This window comes from Schistocerca americana, chromosome 2 (assembly GCF_021461395.2).
Source record: "Schistocerca americana isolate TAMUIC-IGC-003095 chromosome 2, iqSchAmer2.1, whole genome shotgun sequence".
Classification (NCBI taxonomy): Eukaryota; Metazoa; Arthropoda; class Insecta; order Orthoptera; family Acrididae; genus Schistocerca; species Schistocerca americana.
In genome coordinates, this window is record NC_060120.1 from 531990664 (window position 1) to 532008575 (window position 17912).

General features: G+C 39.6%; 1 protein-coding gene across 2 annotated transcripts in view; it reads right to left on the reverse strand.

Moving 5' to 3' along the window:
* Positions 1-17912, reverse strand: part of LOC124594979 (probable tRNA N6-adenosine threonylcarbamoyltransferase, mitochondrial) — a 99128-nt gene that overhangs the window by 11832 nt on the left and 69384 nt on the right. Inside the window, exons 5-7 of one of the 2 annotated variants that reach the window (XM_047133508.1) lie at positions 11533-11737; positions 4530-4678; positions 2688-2890 (exon numbers count right to left, since the gene is read on the reverse strand). In XM_047133508.1, the coding sequence (XP_046989464.1) occupies positions 2688-2890; positions 4530-4678; positions 11533-11737 (557 nt within the window). Of the gene's footprint in view, positions 1-2687; positions 2891-4529; positions 4697-11532; positions 11738-17912 lie in introns of both variants that reach the window. The other variant, XM_047133507.1, reaches the window with a different exon arrangement.

Below are 17912 nucleotides of genomic sequence, written 5' to 3' on the forward strand. Positions count from 1 at the left end.
CAAACTCATCTAGCTTGAAGGGAGATACCAGATGACGCTATGGTTGGCCCGCTAGATGGCGCTGCCATAGGTCAAACAGATATCAACTGTATTTTTTTAATTAGGAACCCCCATTTTTATTACATATTCTTGTAGTACGTAAGGAAATATGAATGTTTTAGTTGGACCACTTTTTTCGCTTCGTGATAGATGGTGCTGTAATAGTCACAAATGTATAAGTATATAGTATCACATAACATTCCGTCAGTGCGGACGGTATTTGCTTCATGATACATTACCCGTGTTAAAATGGACTGTTTACCAACTGCGGAAAAGGTCAATATCGTATTGATGTATGGCTATTGTCATCAAAATGCCCAACGGGCATGTGCTACGTATGCTGCTCGGTATCCTGGATGACATCATCCAAGTGTCAGGAGCTTTCACCGGATAGTTGCATTATTTAAGGAAACAGGAAGTGTTCAGTCACATGTGAAATGTCAACCACGACCTGCAACAAGTGATGATGCCCAAGTAGGTGTTTTAGCTGCTGTCGCGGCTAATCCGCACATCAGTAGCATACTAATTGTGCGAGAATTGGGAATCTCAAAATCATCGGTGTTGAGAATGCTACATCAACAACAATTGCACCCATACCATATTTCTATGCACCAGGAATTGCATGGCGATGAGTTTGAACATCGTGTACAGTTCTGCCACTGGGCACAAGAGAAATTACGGGACGATGACAGATTTTTTGCATGCATCCTATTTAGCGACAAAGCATCATTCACCAACAGAGTTAACATAAACCACCATAATATGCACTATTGGGCAACGGAAACTCCACGATGGCTGCAACAAGTGGAGCATCAGTGATTATGTCAGGTTAATGTATGGTGTGGAATTATGGGAAGAAGGATAATTAGCCCCCATTTTATCGATGGCAATCTAAATGGTGCAATGTATGCTGATTTCCTACGTAATGTTCTACCGACGTTACTACAAGATGTTTCACTGCATGACAGAATGGCGATGTACTTCCAACATGATGGATGTCTGGCACATAGCTCACGTGTGGTTGAAGCGGTACTGAATAGCATATTTCATGACAGGTGGATTGGTCATCGAAGTACCATACCCTGGCCCGCACATTCACTGGATCTGACATCCCCAGATTTCTTTCTGTGGGGAAAGTTGAAGGATATTTGCTATCATGATCCACCGACAACACCTGACAATGTGCATCAGAGCATTGTCAATGCATGTGCGAACATTACGGAAGGCGAACTACTCGCTGTTGAGAGGAATGTCGTTACACGTATTGCAAAATGCATTGAGGTTGACGGACATCATTTTGAGCATTTATTGCATTAATGTGGTATTTACAGGTAATCACACTGTAAGAGCATGCATTCTCAGAAATGATAAGTTCACAAAGGTACATGCATCACATTGGAACAACCGAAATAAAACTTTGAACATAGCTGCTAATGTTCAAACTTATCTACTTCCGTATTTTTATTTAAAAAACCTACCTGTTACCAACTGTTCGTCTAAAATTGTGAGCCATATGTTTGTGACTATTACAGCGCCATCTATCACAAAGCAAAAAAAGTGGTCCAACTAAAACATTCATATTTCTTTACGTACTACATGAATATGTAATAAAAAATGGGGGTTCCTATTTAAAAAACGCAGTTGATATCCGTTTGACCTATGGCAGTGCCATCTAGTGGGCCAACCCTAGCGCCATCTGGTTTCCCCCTTCAAGCTAGACAAGTTTTGTTATTTGTAGTTTTTTTGGTTTGACACTTATTATGTGAGATATTTGGCGCGGTCACAATCAATGGACCACCCCGCATACATTTTGAAAAGTTCTTGGCAGATTTAATAAAAATTTTAAAAGATACTCTACTGAATATCAGATGGACATAGGCTACATATTTTTTGAACAACAATATACAGGTTTTCTAATAAAACCGACTGCAAGAAATAAAATTCTCTGCTGTAAATATGTGCAATTTTGTTTCCTTCGTCACAGGCAGTTTTAAACACGGTACAATAGTGGGGCATTTAAACTATTAGACAAATTGCTTCTCCCATGTATATTCTTTCTGATTATGTATGTTTTTTAAACATAAATTGTATACACAACAATGTGTTGCTTTGATTTCTTCCTCACAGATGGTTTTCACAGAAAACAAAAAAGTTGTATTTCTGGCTTGCCAGCTTATGATTCAAATACTGCTACAGAGTTTGAATTTGCGACAACAATAAACAAGGCAATGGGAGCCAGGGGGCAGAGAAATGGACAGAGGGGTAGGAGGAAATGGACATACAGAGTGGAAAGGAGGAGGTGCCTAGACAGAGGGGACAAGAGATAGAGAGAGATGGGTGGGGAGGTGGGAGGCAATGGACAGAGAGAGGAAGAGGAGGCGATGGGCAGAGATGGGTAAGAAGGAGATTAGGGTGTATATCCAAAATCCCATACATATTAGAAAAATATGTTGTTTTTCATTTAACCAGACTGAGCCCCAGCATTGCATGTCTGGGTACAGCTAGTTTTATTTATAAACAGAGCTGTAAAACTTTCTTACAAACTAAAGCAGCTAAATACCTCAGCATAAATATTTGATGTAATAACAGAGCACATCACAGATGATGCTACTGTTTACAAAAAAATAATTTAATTATGTCCAGCTTACTTTGCTTCAATATTGACAGACTCCAGATCATTGACAATGCCAGCATTAGTGAGCCACCGTTCCATGCCATTCCATGCAATCATAATGCCATTGTCTGTACACAGCTTTGGTGGGGGGATAGCTAGTTGATAAGACTTCTCATTGCAAACCACTTGTAACATTTTAGCTATGAATCTGTTACAAGCAACACCTCCAGACACAACCTATAACAATAGATCATACAACATCGTGAAAGTCCACCAGCAGAAAAAGAAAGAATTCTGTAGCATCATTCAACAGAAAGTGATGAAATTTCAAAGTTGGCACTTATCTGTAAACCCAAAAGCTTTTCAATAGAAAATATTCATCTTATATGGGAACTCAGATGACATCAACAATCAACAAATAGAGCACACAGAAATGAACTTTTATTTTGTTAATTAACTGCTGAGTCGCAAACAGTGAAGAATGAAAAGCACCCTTATTACCCGTCAATCAGCAAAATAAATACGAGTGCTTATGATATTACAAACAACAGCAAGGGAAAAGGCTGCACAAAAAATCATAAATATTTAAGAGAGGGGGCCGGCTGGTGTGGCCGAGTGGTTCTAGGCACTTCAGTCTGGAACCACGCAACCACTATGGTCGCAGGTTCGAATCCTGCCTCGGGCATGGATGTGTGCGATGTCCTTAGGTTAGTTAGGTTTAAGTAGTTCTAAGTTCTAAGGGACTGATGACCTCAGATGTTAAGTCCCATAGTGCTCAGAGCCATTTGAACCATTTAAGAGATGGGGAAAAAGACAAATAATCATGTTCGGAGTACAGCGATACTGATATTATACACTACCTACAATTTTTAATTGCTTTTTCCTCCTTAACAAACTGTATACTACTATTTCCCTGCTTAGACAGACCATCACTTCACATCACACTAGCTTATACTTTTAGCTCTAATCATCCACTTCACATTATCCCTGACAAATTTATTCTTACAGTGAACAACTTAATTTTAAACCTTTTGAGAAATTTCCATCCACTATCTCCCACATTATTTTTGTATACCCAGGGCACAAACAGGACCCATGCATCTACTGATATCAGAGAAACATCGGATTTTGATTGTTGTCAGTTTTGAGGTAGAGTGTTTTAAAAGAAGTTACAGTGACAGACAGCTGCTACAAATTGGATATGAAATTACTAAGAGATAACCCTAACTGAATTCAACAGAACATCAGGAGATTCATACGTAAGGTAGATGAGCTTATTGTTTGTTTTTAAGACTTGCACAGATTTGTGCTGCAGCTGTCTGAACACTGTGTAATTATAGAAATAGAGAATTTAACTGTAAGTGGTTATACATTAGCCTCTTCTTCATGAATAGTAAATAATGAAAAGGATAGAATTCCATACACTGGATGTCTCTCCTAAGAGTCATCATGGGCATTTTCTCCATTGTTTTTCCAGACAGTTGCAATTTAGTTTTTTGTGGTGCAGATGTATTCATCTCAAATAAATACTGATCATCAGATGTTTTATGTGATGTCCAAGATGAATGGAAAACACTGACTTGCTTCTCATTACAAACAAAATGGTTTTTAGAAGTGGCATTTTAAGTGCTCATTTGACAAAGCAGTCCAAAATTATTCTAGTGCAATATTCAGTTTAACAATATCTGAACATGAAGACTTATGAGAACTCCAGAAACAGATGACAGAGAGAGAGAGAGACTAAGTAACAAATAATCTGTACTACAAAGACGGCAGAGATAGCATGGTTATAAACTGGTAATTTTTACACTTTCTATAAACAGATCAATAAATGAAATGCAAAGAATATATAAGAAGAGCTTAGAATTTATCTTACCAGAGTTCGATTATTGAGTGGTAACAAGTCATTTTGCTCCACAAATTCCATAGCTCTTTGCACCCTTCTGCAGAGATGAAGTGCAATTGCAAATTGAAAGCTGGCACACAAATCAAATACAGATGGGATTAATTGATCCCCCTCAGTACCTACACAAAAGAATGCATCTATTATGGCATGATTTTATAATTCTAAAGGGGATGAGCTCAAAAAAATTATAATAGCATCATATACCTGACACACAAGATAGATAAAAAGAGGACTGGTATGAGTTAATTCAAAAGAAATCACATAGCTGAATTAACAGAATTCATATATCCATTTCATGCAAAAAAAAAACTGTGCTGCCCCTCCCTCCCCCTCCACCACCCCCCTCCACACACACACACACACACACACACACACACACACACACACCTTTGAAATGATGGAGCTCTACTGCACTTGTCTGTGGTTGCCAGGAATATAATCTTCATACTACACATACTGGTAAGTGGACAGAAAGGGAAATGGCTAAACATAATCACCTTCAACCATTCATCACCTATGTTTGCCAATCAATTACATGGGATTTGTAGCAATATGCCAGACTATCCTTAAAATATCATTCTGAGTAGGTGCTTCACTAAGTGAAGAAACAAATGCTATCTCATTTCACAAATTTCTTCACCACAGTTCATAATATTCTTGGTGTACTCCAGACTTGCTTCATAACCTATAATATGATAAAAATGACTCATTCTAGGGCCAAATGAACAAACCAGTCTTTTAAGACTAGTATGCAACCTTGCATATACAAAGTAATATGTGATAATAACTAAACAAAAGAAACTAACAAAAAAAAGCATATGGTACCTATGTAGGATCCAAACTTCGACCATAGATACTAATAGACTGGGCAAGCAGTGCAGCGGCTATACATCTGGCATGGCTGCAACATAGAATCACGAGACTGTTGGCAGAACGTCGGCGGGAGTTCAACGCAGGATTCTGATTCCTGATTTCACTTCCAGTATTTCTCAGTGGATTTCCTGCTAACTTCACCATATTAAATGTAGCTAATGTAAACACAGCTAGAAGTGATAAATTATTGCGAAACCACTGTACAAATTTAGTTTTATAGCCATTACTTCACGATGAACTTTGTGAACTGCTGAAACACTTTCGATGTTCGGCAATATATTCGCCGCGAATATTTCAGTGTTACCAATTATGAGATGCATTCTCTACTAACAATACACGTTATGCACTGCATAAAATGTAAATATTGCGTTGTGTGTTTTAGTGCCTTGGTTGTAGAAAGTGTTATAGACTTCATAAACCGGCATAAACAACGAAACCTGTAACGTAAACACACGTGTTCACATCGAATGTAACGAACTCAATTGTGTCGTTCACTCACAAAACGTAAAGCAGTTTCATTTGAAAGCTCTTTTTTGGTTTAAACAGTTTGTTTCATAGATGTATAAAATAAGATATCTACAAAATCAGTACCTACTTACATGAATACTTGTTCCATAGATCATGAATACGATACTTCACAGTGTCAGTTTAATGAAATGTAGACCTATCATTACATGACAATTCTTCCAATCACTTATTTATACCTAAAAAATCGTCTACTGAGTAGGAGCTGTCATTCATAGATTCTTTTAGTTTGATTTTAAATGCTGGTTGGCTATCTGTCAGGCTTTTAATGCTTTTTGGTAAATGACCAAAGATTTTTGTAGCAGCATATTATTTATCCCATACATTACAGTTTATTATCTGGAAACTAACATAGGCCATACAACTACCTTTTTGCAAATGGTATTCAGTATTTGTCTCTGATATTCATATGTTTTGTAACTGGGAAGTACAAAATAAAACTAAACCCTGATGAGAAATCAAACCCCTAACTTGTTTTTGCAAATTGTTCTTTAAAATAATGCCAGCATAATTCACCTCTTTTTGTACCAAAGTCAGATTTAATCCAGGATAGTAAAAATCATCCTTTCTTCTTATGTAGTAGCAATGAACATTGCCATTGCTTTTGGAGTGGGAAGGGTTATTGGTAATAAATATCTCTCTCTCTCTCTCTCTCTCTCTCTCTCTCTCTCTCTCTCTCACACACACACACACACACACACACACACACAATATATATATATATATATATACACACCTCTTTCCTGATGAGGCAACAGTTTGTTGCAAAAGCTTGAATTTTGTGTGTATGTTTGTGTTTGTTTGTGTGTCTATCGACGTGCTAGCGCTTTCGTTTGGTAAGTCACATCATCTTTGTTTTTATATATATAAGACCTATCATTACATGACAATTCTTCCAATCACTTATTTATACCTAAAAAATCGTCTACTGAGTAGGAGCTGCCGTTCATAGATTCTTTTAGTTTGATTTTAAATGCTGGTTGGCTATCTGTCAGGCTTTTAATGCTTTTTGGTAAATGACCAAAGATTATATATATATATATAATAGAGGGAAACATTCCACGCGGGAAAAATATATTTAAAAACAAAGATGATGTGACTTACCATACGAAAGCGCTGGCAGGTCGATAGAAACACAAACAGACACATACATACACACAAAATTCAAGCTTTCGCAACAAACTGTTGCCTCATCAAGAAAGAGGGAAGGAGAGGGAAAGACGAAAGGAAGTGGGTTTTAAGGGAGAGGGTAAGGAGTCATTCCAATCCCGGGAGCGGAAAGACTTACCTTATGGGGAAAAAAGGACGGGTATACACTCGCACACACACACATATCCATCCGCACATACACAGACACAAGCAGACATTTGTAAAGGCAAAGAGTTTGGGCAGAGACGTCAGTCGAGGCGGAAGAAAAGAGGCAAAGATGTTGTTGAAAGACAGGTGAGGTGTGAGGGGCGGCAACTTGAAATTTAGCGGAGGTTGAGGCCTGGCGGATAACGAGAAGAGAGGATATACTGAAGGGCAAGTTCCCATCTCCGGAGTTCTGACAGGTTGGTGTTAGTGGGAAGTATCCAGATAACCCGGACGGTGTAACACTGTGCCAAGATGTGCTGGCTGTGCACCAAGGCATGTTTAGCCACAGGGTGATCCTCATTACCAACAAACACTGTCTGCCTGTGTCCATACACTGTCTGCCTGTGTCCATTCATGCGAATGGACAGTTTGTTGCTGGTCATTCCTACATAGAAAGCTTCACAGTGTAGGCAGGTTAGTTGGTAAATCACTTGAGTGCTTTCACACGTGGCTCTGCCTTTGATCGTGTACACCTTTCGGGTTACAGGACTGGAGTAGGTGGTGGTGGGAGGGTGCATTGGACAGGTTTTACACCGGGGGCGGTTACAAGTGTAGGAGCCAGAGGGTTGGTTTGGGGATTTCATAGGGATGAACTAAGAGGTTACGAAGGTTAGGTGGACGGCGGAAAGACACTCTTGGTGGAGTGGGGAGGATTTCATGAAGGATGGATCTCATTTCAGGGCAGGATTTGAGGAAGTCGTATCCCTGCTGGAGAGCCACATTCATTCAGAGTCTGATCCAGTCCTGGAAAGTATCCTGTCACAAGTGGGGCACTTTTGTGGTTCTTCTGTGGGAGGTTCTGGGTTTGAGGGGATGAGGAAGTGGCTCTGGTTATTTGCTTCTGTACCAGGTCGGTAGGGTAGTTGCGGGATGTGAAAGCTGTTGTCAGGTTGTTGGTGTAATGGTTCAGGGATTCCGGACTGGAGCAGATTCGTTTGCCACGAAGACCTAGGCTGTAGGGAAGGGACCGTTTGATGTGGAATGGGTGGCAGCTGTCATAATGGAGGTACTGTTGCTCGTTAGTGGGTTTGATGTAGACGGACGTGTGAAGCTGGCCATTGGACAGATGGAGGTCAACATCAAGGAAAGTGGCATGGGATTTGGAGTAGGACCAGGTGAATCTGATGGAACCAAAGGAGTTGAGGTTGGAGAGGAAATTCTGGAGTTCTTCTTCACTGTGAGTCCAGATCATGAAGATGTCATCAATAAATCTGTACCAAACCTTGGGTTGGAGGGCCTGGGTGACCAAGAAGGCTTCCTCTAAGCGACCCATGAATAGGTTGGCGTACGAGGGGGCCACCCTGGTACCCATGGCTGTTCCCTTTAATTGTTGGTATGTCTAGCCTTCAAAAGTGAAGAAGTTGTGGGTCAGGATGAAGCTGGCTAAGGTAATGAGGAAAGAGGTTTTAGGTAGGGTGGCAGGTGATCGGCGTGAAAGGAAGTGCTCCATCGCAGCGAGGCCCTGGACGTATAAAGAAGTGGCATCAATGGTTACAAGGATGGTTTCCGGGGGTAACAGACTGGGTAAGGATTCCAGGCGTTCAAGAAAGTGGTTGGTGTCTTTGATGAAGGATGGGAGACTGCATGTAATGGGTTGAAGGTGTTGATCTACGTAGGCAGAAATACATTCTGTGGGGGCTTGGTAACCAGCTACAATGGGACGGCCGGGATGATTGGGTTTGAGAATTTTAGGAAGAAAGTAGAAGGTAGGTGTGCGGGGTGTCGGTGGGGTCAGGAGGTTGATTGAGTCAGGTGAAAGGTTTTGTAGGGGGCCTAAAGTACTGAGGATTCCTTGAAGCTCTGCCTGGACATCAGGAATGGGATTACCTTGGCAAACTTTGTACGTGGTGTTGTCTGAAAGCTGACGCAGTCCCTCAGCCACATACTTCCGACAATCAAGTACCACGGTCGTGGAACCCTTGTCCGCCGGAAGAATGACGATGGACCAGTCAGCCTTCAGATCACGGATAGCTTGGGCTTCAGCAGTGGTGATGTTGGGAGTAGGATTAAGGTTTTTTAAGAAGGATTGAGAGGCAAGGCTGGAAGTCAGAAATTCCTGGAAGGTTTGGAGAGGGTGATTTTGAGGAAGAGGAGGTGGGTCCCGCTGTGACGGAGGACGGAACTGTTCCAGTTATATATAGAGGTGTGTGTGTGTGTGTGTGTGTGTGTGTGTGTGTGTGTGTGTGCGAGTGTATACCTGTCCTTATTTCTCCCCTAAGGCAAGTCTTTCCGCTCCCGGGATTGGAATGACTCCTTACCCTCTCCCTTAAAACCCACATCCTTTCGTCTTTTCCTCTCTTTCCCTCTTTCGTGACACAGCAGTCGTTGGTTGCGAAAGCTTGAATTTTGTGTGTATGTTTGTGTTTGTGTGTCTATCGACATGCCAGCGCTTTCGCTTGGTAAGTCACATCATCTTTGTTTATATATATATTCTTCAAAGTGCTTCGAACAGATGTGTGTGTGCGCAGTAGGCTTGAAATCTTTTCGTTTCACTGCCTGCATCCACATCTGCCTGCGCCCTTCGTCCTTTGGAAACCTATACAAAAGAGAAAAAGCGGCTTTGTAGCTTACCATTTCAAGAAATATATACGATTGCAATGTGCGCCTGGAAACACACACAGCACTTCAAACCGCCAATTTACGTAACTGTGGCGTTCTGGGTAAGGATATGATACACACAATAGTTTATCAGTATTCAAGAAATGCCACTAAATTGTAATAATAATAATTACATGTGAAATTTAATGTTACTTCCCTTCACAAAATGCTCGGTACAACCATAAGCACAACAGGATACCACCATTGTTTTGCCAATAGTCACGTGGTATAGCAGTAGAGATGTTGGTGCCACAAAATATACGTCATGACCAGTCTACCAATATCTATGGTCGAAGGATCCAAATCCCTTTATGCTAAAGCTCTATCCACTAAAGTATCTCTGACAAGGAAAACCAAATGTATCTGTATCACCTCATTCACACATTAGGTGGGTCCCTCTCTTCTTTCCAAGCTTCCCTAATGTATCTTCCTTTTCTCCCTGAGAAAGCTAGGCAGCACTTAAATCTATCATTAAGGCAAATGTTTGTATTAACTTCTTACAGTAATTAATATCACAAGCAAACTTCAAATATCTGGCACCTGACAGCAATAGATGTCTCCTCATACCTAATGCCGTAACAAGAGAAACAGAAAATTCAGATTCTTTATTTGCCGTTGACCACATGCAGTGAAATAGGCTTTATAATGATGTCAAGATACATAAGAAGTTACTATATTAGTTAGTGTTTACATTACAAGTACAAATTATTTATGCTGCATTTAATCAATTGTACAGTATTGCAACCAAAGACTTAAAACTCAATTTCTATGTTACAAGTGTCCAAGAATTCTGTAAGACTGTAGTATGGACTGTCTATTAACCATTTGTGCAGTTTACTTTTAAAATTATTGAAAGGCATATTGAATGCAGTATGTGGTAATTCGTAAAATAATTTCAAACAGTTCACTTTGTGAGAGTTGCCTGTTTTTGTCAGCCTATGTCTAGGAATGTCATTACTCTGTTTTTGGTGTCATGAGAGTGTGTGTTCTCTCTGGTGTTAAATTTTGTTCTGTTCTTTTTAGCATATATCAGTGATGCATAAATATAAGAATTTATTGCTGTCATTATTTTCATTTTGATGAATATAAGGGATGGCAGTGTTCCCTTGGACCAACCTTGCACATTATTTGTAGCACCTTTTTCTGCATCAGTGGTACATCACTGACATGACATGAGTGGCCCCATAGAAACAGCCCATAAAACATAGGAGAGCGAAAAAGTTCAAAGTAAGCTGTTCTTAAATATTTGTTACTCACTAGATCAGACAGTTTCCAGGTGAGATGGGACACCCTTGATAACTTTTTGCAGACCTGGTTGATATGGGGTTGCCAGTTAAGTTTGGAAGAAATGTGTATTCCAAGCAGTTTTACAGATTTTGGTTCTACCTCGTTAGCCATCCCAACTGTAGATGCCAAGTTTTCTCTGGATTCAGAGGAATCATGTCACCAATATCACATTAAGTGGCCCTCACTATATGTTCTAGTGAATAGAGGAGATTAGTATGTAATGTTACAATAAAACTATAATAAAATTTATGCTTCTAACTGCAACTGCAATAATCCAGCAACATATTTCAGGAACCTTAATATTTAACTTCAAAATAATAATATTTGTACATACCATTCTCAGCTTCCTCATGCAGAATGTGCCTGGTAACTACATTTTTAAGACCAGCAAAACTAAAATCACAATTCCTATAGTCACTCATTGGACTGGGAAAGGCAAATGCAAGCAGATTGCCTCTTTCAGATGCTTTCTCTATAGCCTGTCCTCCTGAGAGCTTTGAAAATTCAGGAATATTTCGTAACTTTAAACGTCTTGCTGTCTGAAACAGTGTGAATATACTGAAATAATCACGAGTTGTCCCAGCATTTATTACAAGATACAATATACACTAGGAACACAGTACTTGTCATGAATATAATTGGACCAACAATCACCATAGTATCTTACCACCATTAGACATTCAAAAATCTAATAAATCTTTCCTACGAGAATCCTGTCCCCTACATCACCAATAATTCAAATAAGCAGCACATTCCATTCTCTTTCTATCTCTCTTCACTATAACATATAAACTGAGTGGTCAAAGTCACAGAAACGGCTGTCCAATTCAAAGATATGTCAATTATGATGCCCAAATGTTGTGGCTAGATGTACTGTATAGTGTGACTGTAGACAGACTATCTGAGTAGTCAGTTACAGAGAGATGTTTGGTGAAAATTGATATGTTCGTAAATGTGCCAACACCTTGTAGATAGAGGCGGCCTAAATGCACGCTATCTAACGCAGACGGGCGTGAATTCTGGAACAGGATAAGTATTGAATGCTAATAAGAAAAGTATGCAGCTCCTCGAATACTTAACTTTTATATACTTCTTTGGTACATCGCTTTTTATAATACAAATAAGACTATCTTCAGATACGGTTAATGGCGCCTTGCTAGGTCGTAGCCATGGACTTAGCTGAAGGCTATTCTAACTGTCTCTCGGCAAATGAGAGAAGGCTTCGTAAGTGTAGTCGCTAGCAAAGTCGTCGTACAACTGGGGCGAGTGCTATTTCGTATCTCGAGACCTGCCTTGTGGTGGCGCTCGGTCCGCGATCATACAGTGGCGACACGCGGGTCCGACATGTACTAAATGGACCGCAGCCGATTTAAGCTACCACCTAGCAAGTGTGGTGTCTGGCGGTGACACCACAAAAATAGTAGCATATTACAAGTTAATTTACTTTGTATGAGGAATGACAATCAATGCAAGACCATTTGAGATTACACAAGGACTCCAATTTCCTAAGTCAATAGGGACTAGGGAGGATCTTCAATTTTACAGAGACAATGTTTCAAAATGAGAAAAATGACAGATAGATGCCTACAAGTGTTTTACTAACATATGTCATGTCACTGGCACAAAGCCATATGTGGTAACTGACCACTCAGTGTGAGACAAATCACTGCCATTTTAACATGTGATGGCAGAAATACATTTCTGTCAATACTGCATGGAAACAAATGTTCCACAAAGACTTCAGCAGGTGAAAACCAACATCACATCCTGTACCTTCCCATGTCTCTACATGATGCAGTCTAGCAACATTTCTCATCTTTCTGCATCTGCATCTACATCTACATGATTACTCTGCAAATCACAATTAAGTGCCTGGCAGTGGGGTTCATCGAAACACCTTCAAGCCAATTCTCTACCATTCCACACTCAAACAGCATGTGGGCAAAATAAGCTCTGATTTATTTTATTTTGATTATCATTTCTCCCTAAATAGGGGGATGCCAACAAAATATCTTTGCACTCTGAAGAGAAAGTTGGTGATTGAAATTTCATGAAAAGGTCCTGCCGCAGCAAAAAACCCCTTTGTTTTAATGACTGCCACAGCAATTCGTGTCTTACATCCATGGCACTCTCTCTCTCCTATTTTGCAATAACACAAAATGAGCTGCCCTTTGTTGAACTTTTTCAATGTCCTCCATCAACACTATCTGATGTGGATCCCACACCACACAACAATACCCCAGACGAGGGCGGACAAGCATAGTGTAAGCAGTCTCTTCAGCAGTCCTGTTAATTTTTCTAAGTAGACTGCCAATTAATCACAGTCTTGCTTTCCCCACAACATTTTATATGTGTATATATGCAGGCTGAAGTGATGGATAAAAATTTATATCTTGGACGGGATTCGAACCTGGGTCTCCTGCTCACTAGGCAGATGGGCTAACCACAATGCCACTCTGGCCCAGTGGCTTTGAACAACTGCATGGACTAACTACCCTAGCACACCTCCCTCCTCAATCCAGATTCCCATTCATGCCTCAGCCCATTTAATATCCCCCCTAAACTCAAAAAGCAATGCAAAAGCTTTCCATCCATATTGGAACAGCACCCCAGCATTGAACAAAACAGGGAAGCCTGCCTGAAAGTCAGGTATAAGTGCTTTAACAAAATGAAATTGTATAGTTCCAGAGACATCTTCAGGTCTCAAACATCTATGACGTATACATGCAGACAGAAGCAATGAATGAAAATTTGCACCAAGCCCAGGAGGTGTGCTTGGGTAGTCCATGCACTTGTGCAAAGCCACAAAGCCACTGTGCCAGGGTAGCATAGTGGTTAGCACAGCTGCCTGGTTAGCAGGAGACCTGGGTTTGAATTCTGGTATTGGTACACATTTTCATTCACCACTTCAGTCTGCATACATACATCATTGATGTTTGAGACCTGAAACGGTCTCTGGAATCATATAGTTTCATCTGATTATCTGTGTGATTCTTCCAATTTAAGTGATTTGTAATTTTAACACCCTAAATATTTAGTTGAGTTTGCAGCCTTTAGATTTGTGAGATTTATTGTGTGAATGAAATTTAGTGAATTCTGTTTAGTATGCTAGTGGATGACTTCACACTTTTCATCATTTAGAGTTAGTTGCCACTTTTTGCACCATACAGATGCCTTCACAATCATTTTACTATTCATTTCCATCATCTGATGACTTTACAAGACAGTAAATGACAGCATCATCTGCAAACAATCTAAGAGAGCTGCTCATATTGTCTCCTAAATTATCTACATAGATCACAAGCAGCAGAAGACCTATAACACTTCCTTTGGGAACACCAGATATTGCTTCTGTTTTACTTGATGACTTTCCATCAGTTATTGCAAAATGTGGACCTTCTTATAGGAATCATGACTCCAGGCACACAACTGAGACAAGGCTGTGTACACAAACAATTTGATTCGAAGTCACTCGTGACGAATGGTGCCAAAAGCTTTTTGGAAATCTAAAAACAAGAAATCAGTTTGACATCTCCTATCAAAAATATTTCTTACTTTGTGAGAATAAAGAGCTAGTTGTGTTTCACAAGAATGATAAACCATTTTCTTCAAGGTAATTCGTAATGCTCGAACTCAGTACATGTTCCAAAATTCTACTAGAAATAGACATTAGTGATATGGGTCTATAATTAAGCAGGCTACTCCTATTTTCTTTCTTGTGTATTGGTGCAATTTGTGCAACTTTCCAGTCTTTAAGTACAGATCTTTGCATGAGCAAGTGGTTGTATATGATTGCCAAGTATGGAGCTATTTTACCAGAATTCTCTGAAAGGAATCTGACTGGTATACAATCTGGAACAGAGGCTTGCCTTTATTAAGTGTTTTAAGCTGCTTCACTACACCAATGATATCTATTTCTAAGCTACTCATGTTGGCAGCTGTTCTAGATTCAAATTCTGGAATATTTACTTCATCTTCTTTTGTGAGAGAATTTTGGAAAACCATCTGTAATTCTTTATTCAGTGTACTTACCTTGCTTCATATGATATTTGTTTTTGTTCTATAAAATCTTCTCCTGCTTTGCATTGCATCTGCTTATATTAAGAGCCTTTGCTCTCCTTTCCATGCAAAATAGGTGGTCGCCTGTTTCCAGTTATGACATCACAAACACCACTATATTTTAGCAACTCATACTTTCATTGTAACCAAATCTATATTTCACCAAAATTTAACTTGATAAATAATGCCAATAACCATTGTGTATCAGTTAAAAACTCATATACCAATAGCTATTTAGTGAAATCAGTGGCCCCATTCAATGATTTATGCACTTAATCTTTCCAATTTTTCTGATACCAATTTGTAAGTGCATATGGTAAGGGAAATTCTACAGTGGAATATAAGTAATAGAAGGACTTTCTCATCCCCAATATATGAGGGGCATTCAATATGTAATGCAACACTTTTTTTCTGAAAATTGGTTGGTTTTATTCACGATTCCAGTAAACCATATAATTCTCCACTCTTTTGGCTACAAACATTATTTTTCAACATAATCTCCATTCAATGCTATGGCTTTAGACCAGCTGACTGGGAGGGCTCTGTGCCTGCATGGTACCGCTCCACTGGTCAACATCAGAGCCAACATCTTGCAGCATGTATTGCTTCGTCTGTCCTTCATTGGGCCAAACAGATGGAAGTTGGAAGTTGCGAGATCCAGGCTGTAGAGTGGATGATGAAGAACAGTCCAATGAAGTCTTGTGAGCTGCTCTCAGATGTGCAGACTTGTATGAGGCCATGTATTGTAATGGAGAAGGAGAAGTTCGTTAGCATTTTTGTGGTGACAAACACACTGAAGACATTTCTCCAATTTTGTGAGGGAAGCACAATACACTTCAGAGTTGACCGTTGCACCATGAAGGAGGACATTAAACAGAATAACCTCTTTAGAGTCCCAGAAGACCATCACCATGACTTTACCAGCTGAGAGTGCAGCTTTGAGGTGGCACCTCTCCACAGTTTGCCATTTTGTTTCTGGTTCGAAGTGATGAACCCACGTTTCATCACCTGTGACAATGTTTGACAAAAACTGGCACAATTAGCCTCATAACATGCAAGCAATTCTGCACATATGGTCCTTTATTGCTCTTTATGGTCTTCTGTTAGACAGTGAGGAACCCAGTGGGTACACACCTGTGAGTACACCAACTGGTGAACTACTGTGTCACCACTACCAACAGAGACATCCAGTTGAGCAGTGCAGTGTTCGATTGTGATCTGTCGATCACCTTGAATGAGAGTGTCTGCACATTTCAATATTGCAGAAGTCACAGCTGGCCAGCATGCAGGAGATTGGACTGGTTTGCGCTACCTTATTACGATGATGACAGGTACCTCACCCAATGACTCATCACGCTTTTGTTCACTGCCAAGTCTCTGTAGACATTCTGCAAGTACCTATGAATATCTGCAATGCTCTGGTTTTCTGCTAAAAGAAAATCAATTGACAGATCTCTGCTCGGAACGTGCATCCATTACATATGGCATTTTAAAGGCTATGTATAGCACCGGCAGCTTTCAGAGCTTCATGAAACTATAGAGGCTGTAGCAGGAATACTCCAAGATGTTCCACAACAATTTCTGCATCAGCCGAGAAAAAAAATTGTGTTGCATTACTTATTGAATGCCCCTTGTACATTCATAATAGCTTAAAGTAGGAATGTATTTTTGGTTGAATCTCTTTTGTGCACCATTCTTTTATCATTTGTTGTCATGTGACTTTTAGTATAAAGTAATACATTTGGCAACCAGGGTAAATGTCAATAAAGTTTGTCACTGTGTCCAAATTTTTCCTTACATCTGACAGTTTAAACATTAATCTATTACCTATATATTCACTGATATCATTAATAATGAAATGGGACAACACTTGCCACATCTGTACTGTCTTCCCCACATACTCTTCTGTAAGAAATTTTGTTGTGATTACAGAATATGAACAGCCACTTGTTTGCCTAATGCATCTGCAAATCTTTTTGCTACAGTCTACAGTTCCGCTCTTTTCACAGGAACTCTGAAAGAACATTGTTGTTTGTTAACCAGTTGTCCATTTTTGTTTTCCAGCAAGTTTGTCTTGTTTTAGCAGAAAGTCTGAATGTTTATTGTGATTCTTTTTAGTGTCTTAAAAAGGTGACTTGGCAATACCAAACTCTGTCATAATACCCTCGGCAGAAGCAGCAGCTTGGGTTTCATCAAGCAATCTCATTTTATCTTCTAAATTTGCTCCTAACACTCACCTTGGTTACTGTATTATGCTGTATGACACATTAATACTTTTTAAAGTGATCACAGAGATGGAAACTGTTCAAGCTTTCACTTTATTGCAAGCTTGTAACCAACAATGGCACATACATTATTTATTTTCAGCCAGGGATGAAGAAAATGGAAATGGAAGGCATGTGTTCAATATTTTATTTTAAATGTACTTGGCGTGAATGATGTCAGGTGCATTAAGTTGGAATTTCACTTTGCGATAAAAAACAAGATGAGAGTACTGAAAACTCAGAATCAATGAAGTCCAAATTAGAGAGGGTTTGCTGTATAGAGAAAAGTCAAAACAACCTTTGGTAATATTATAAGGAAAGACCTCAACATAAAGAATGGAAGAGGAGTTCCACTGTTAAACCCAGAGGAGAGAGCTCATAAACGGAAAGA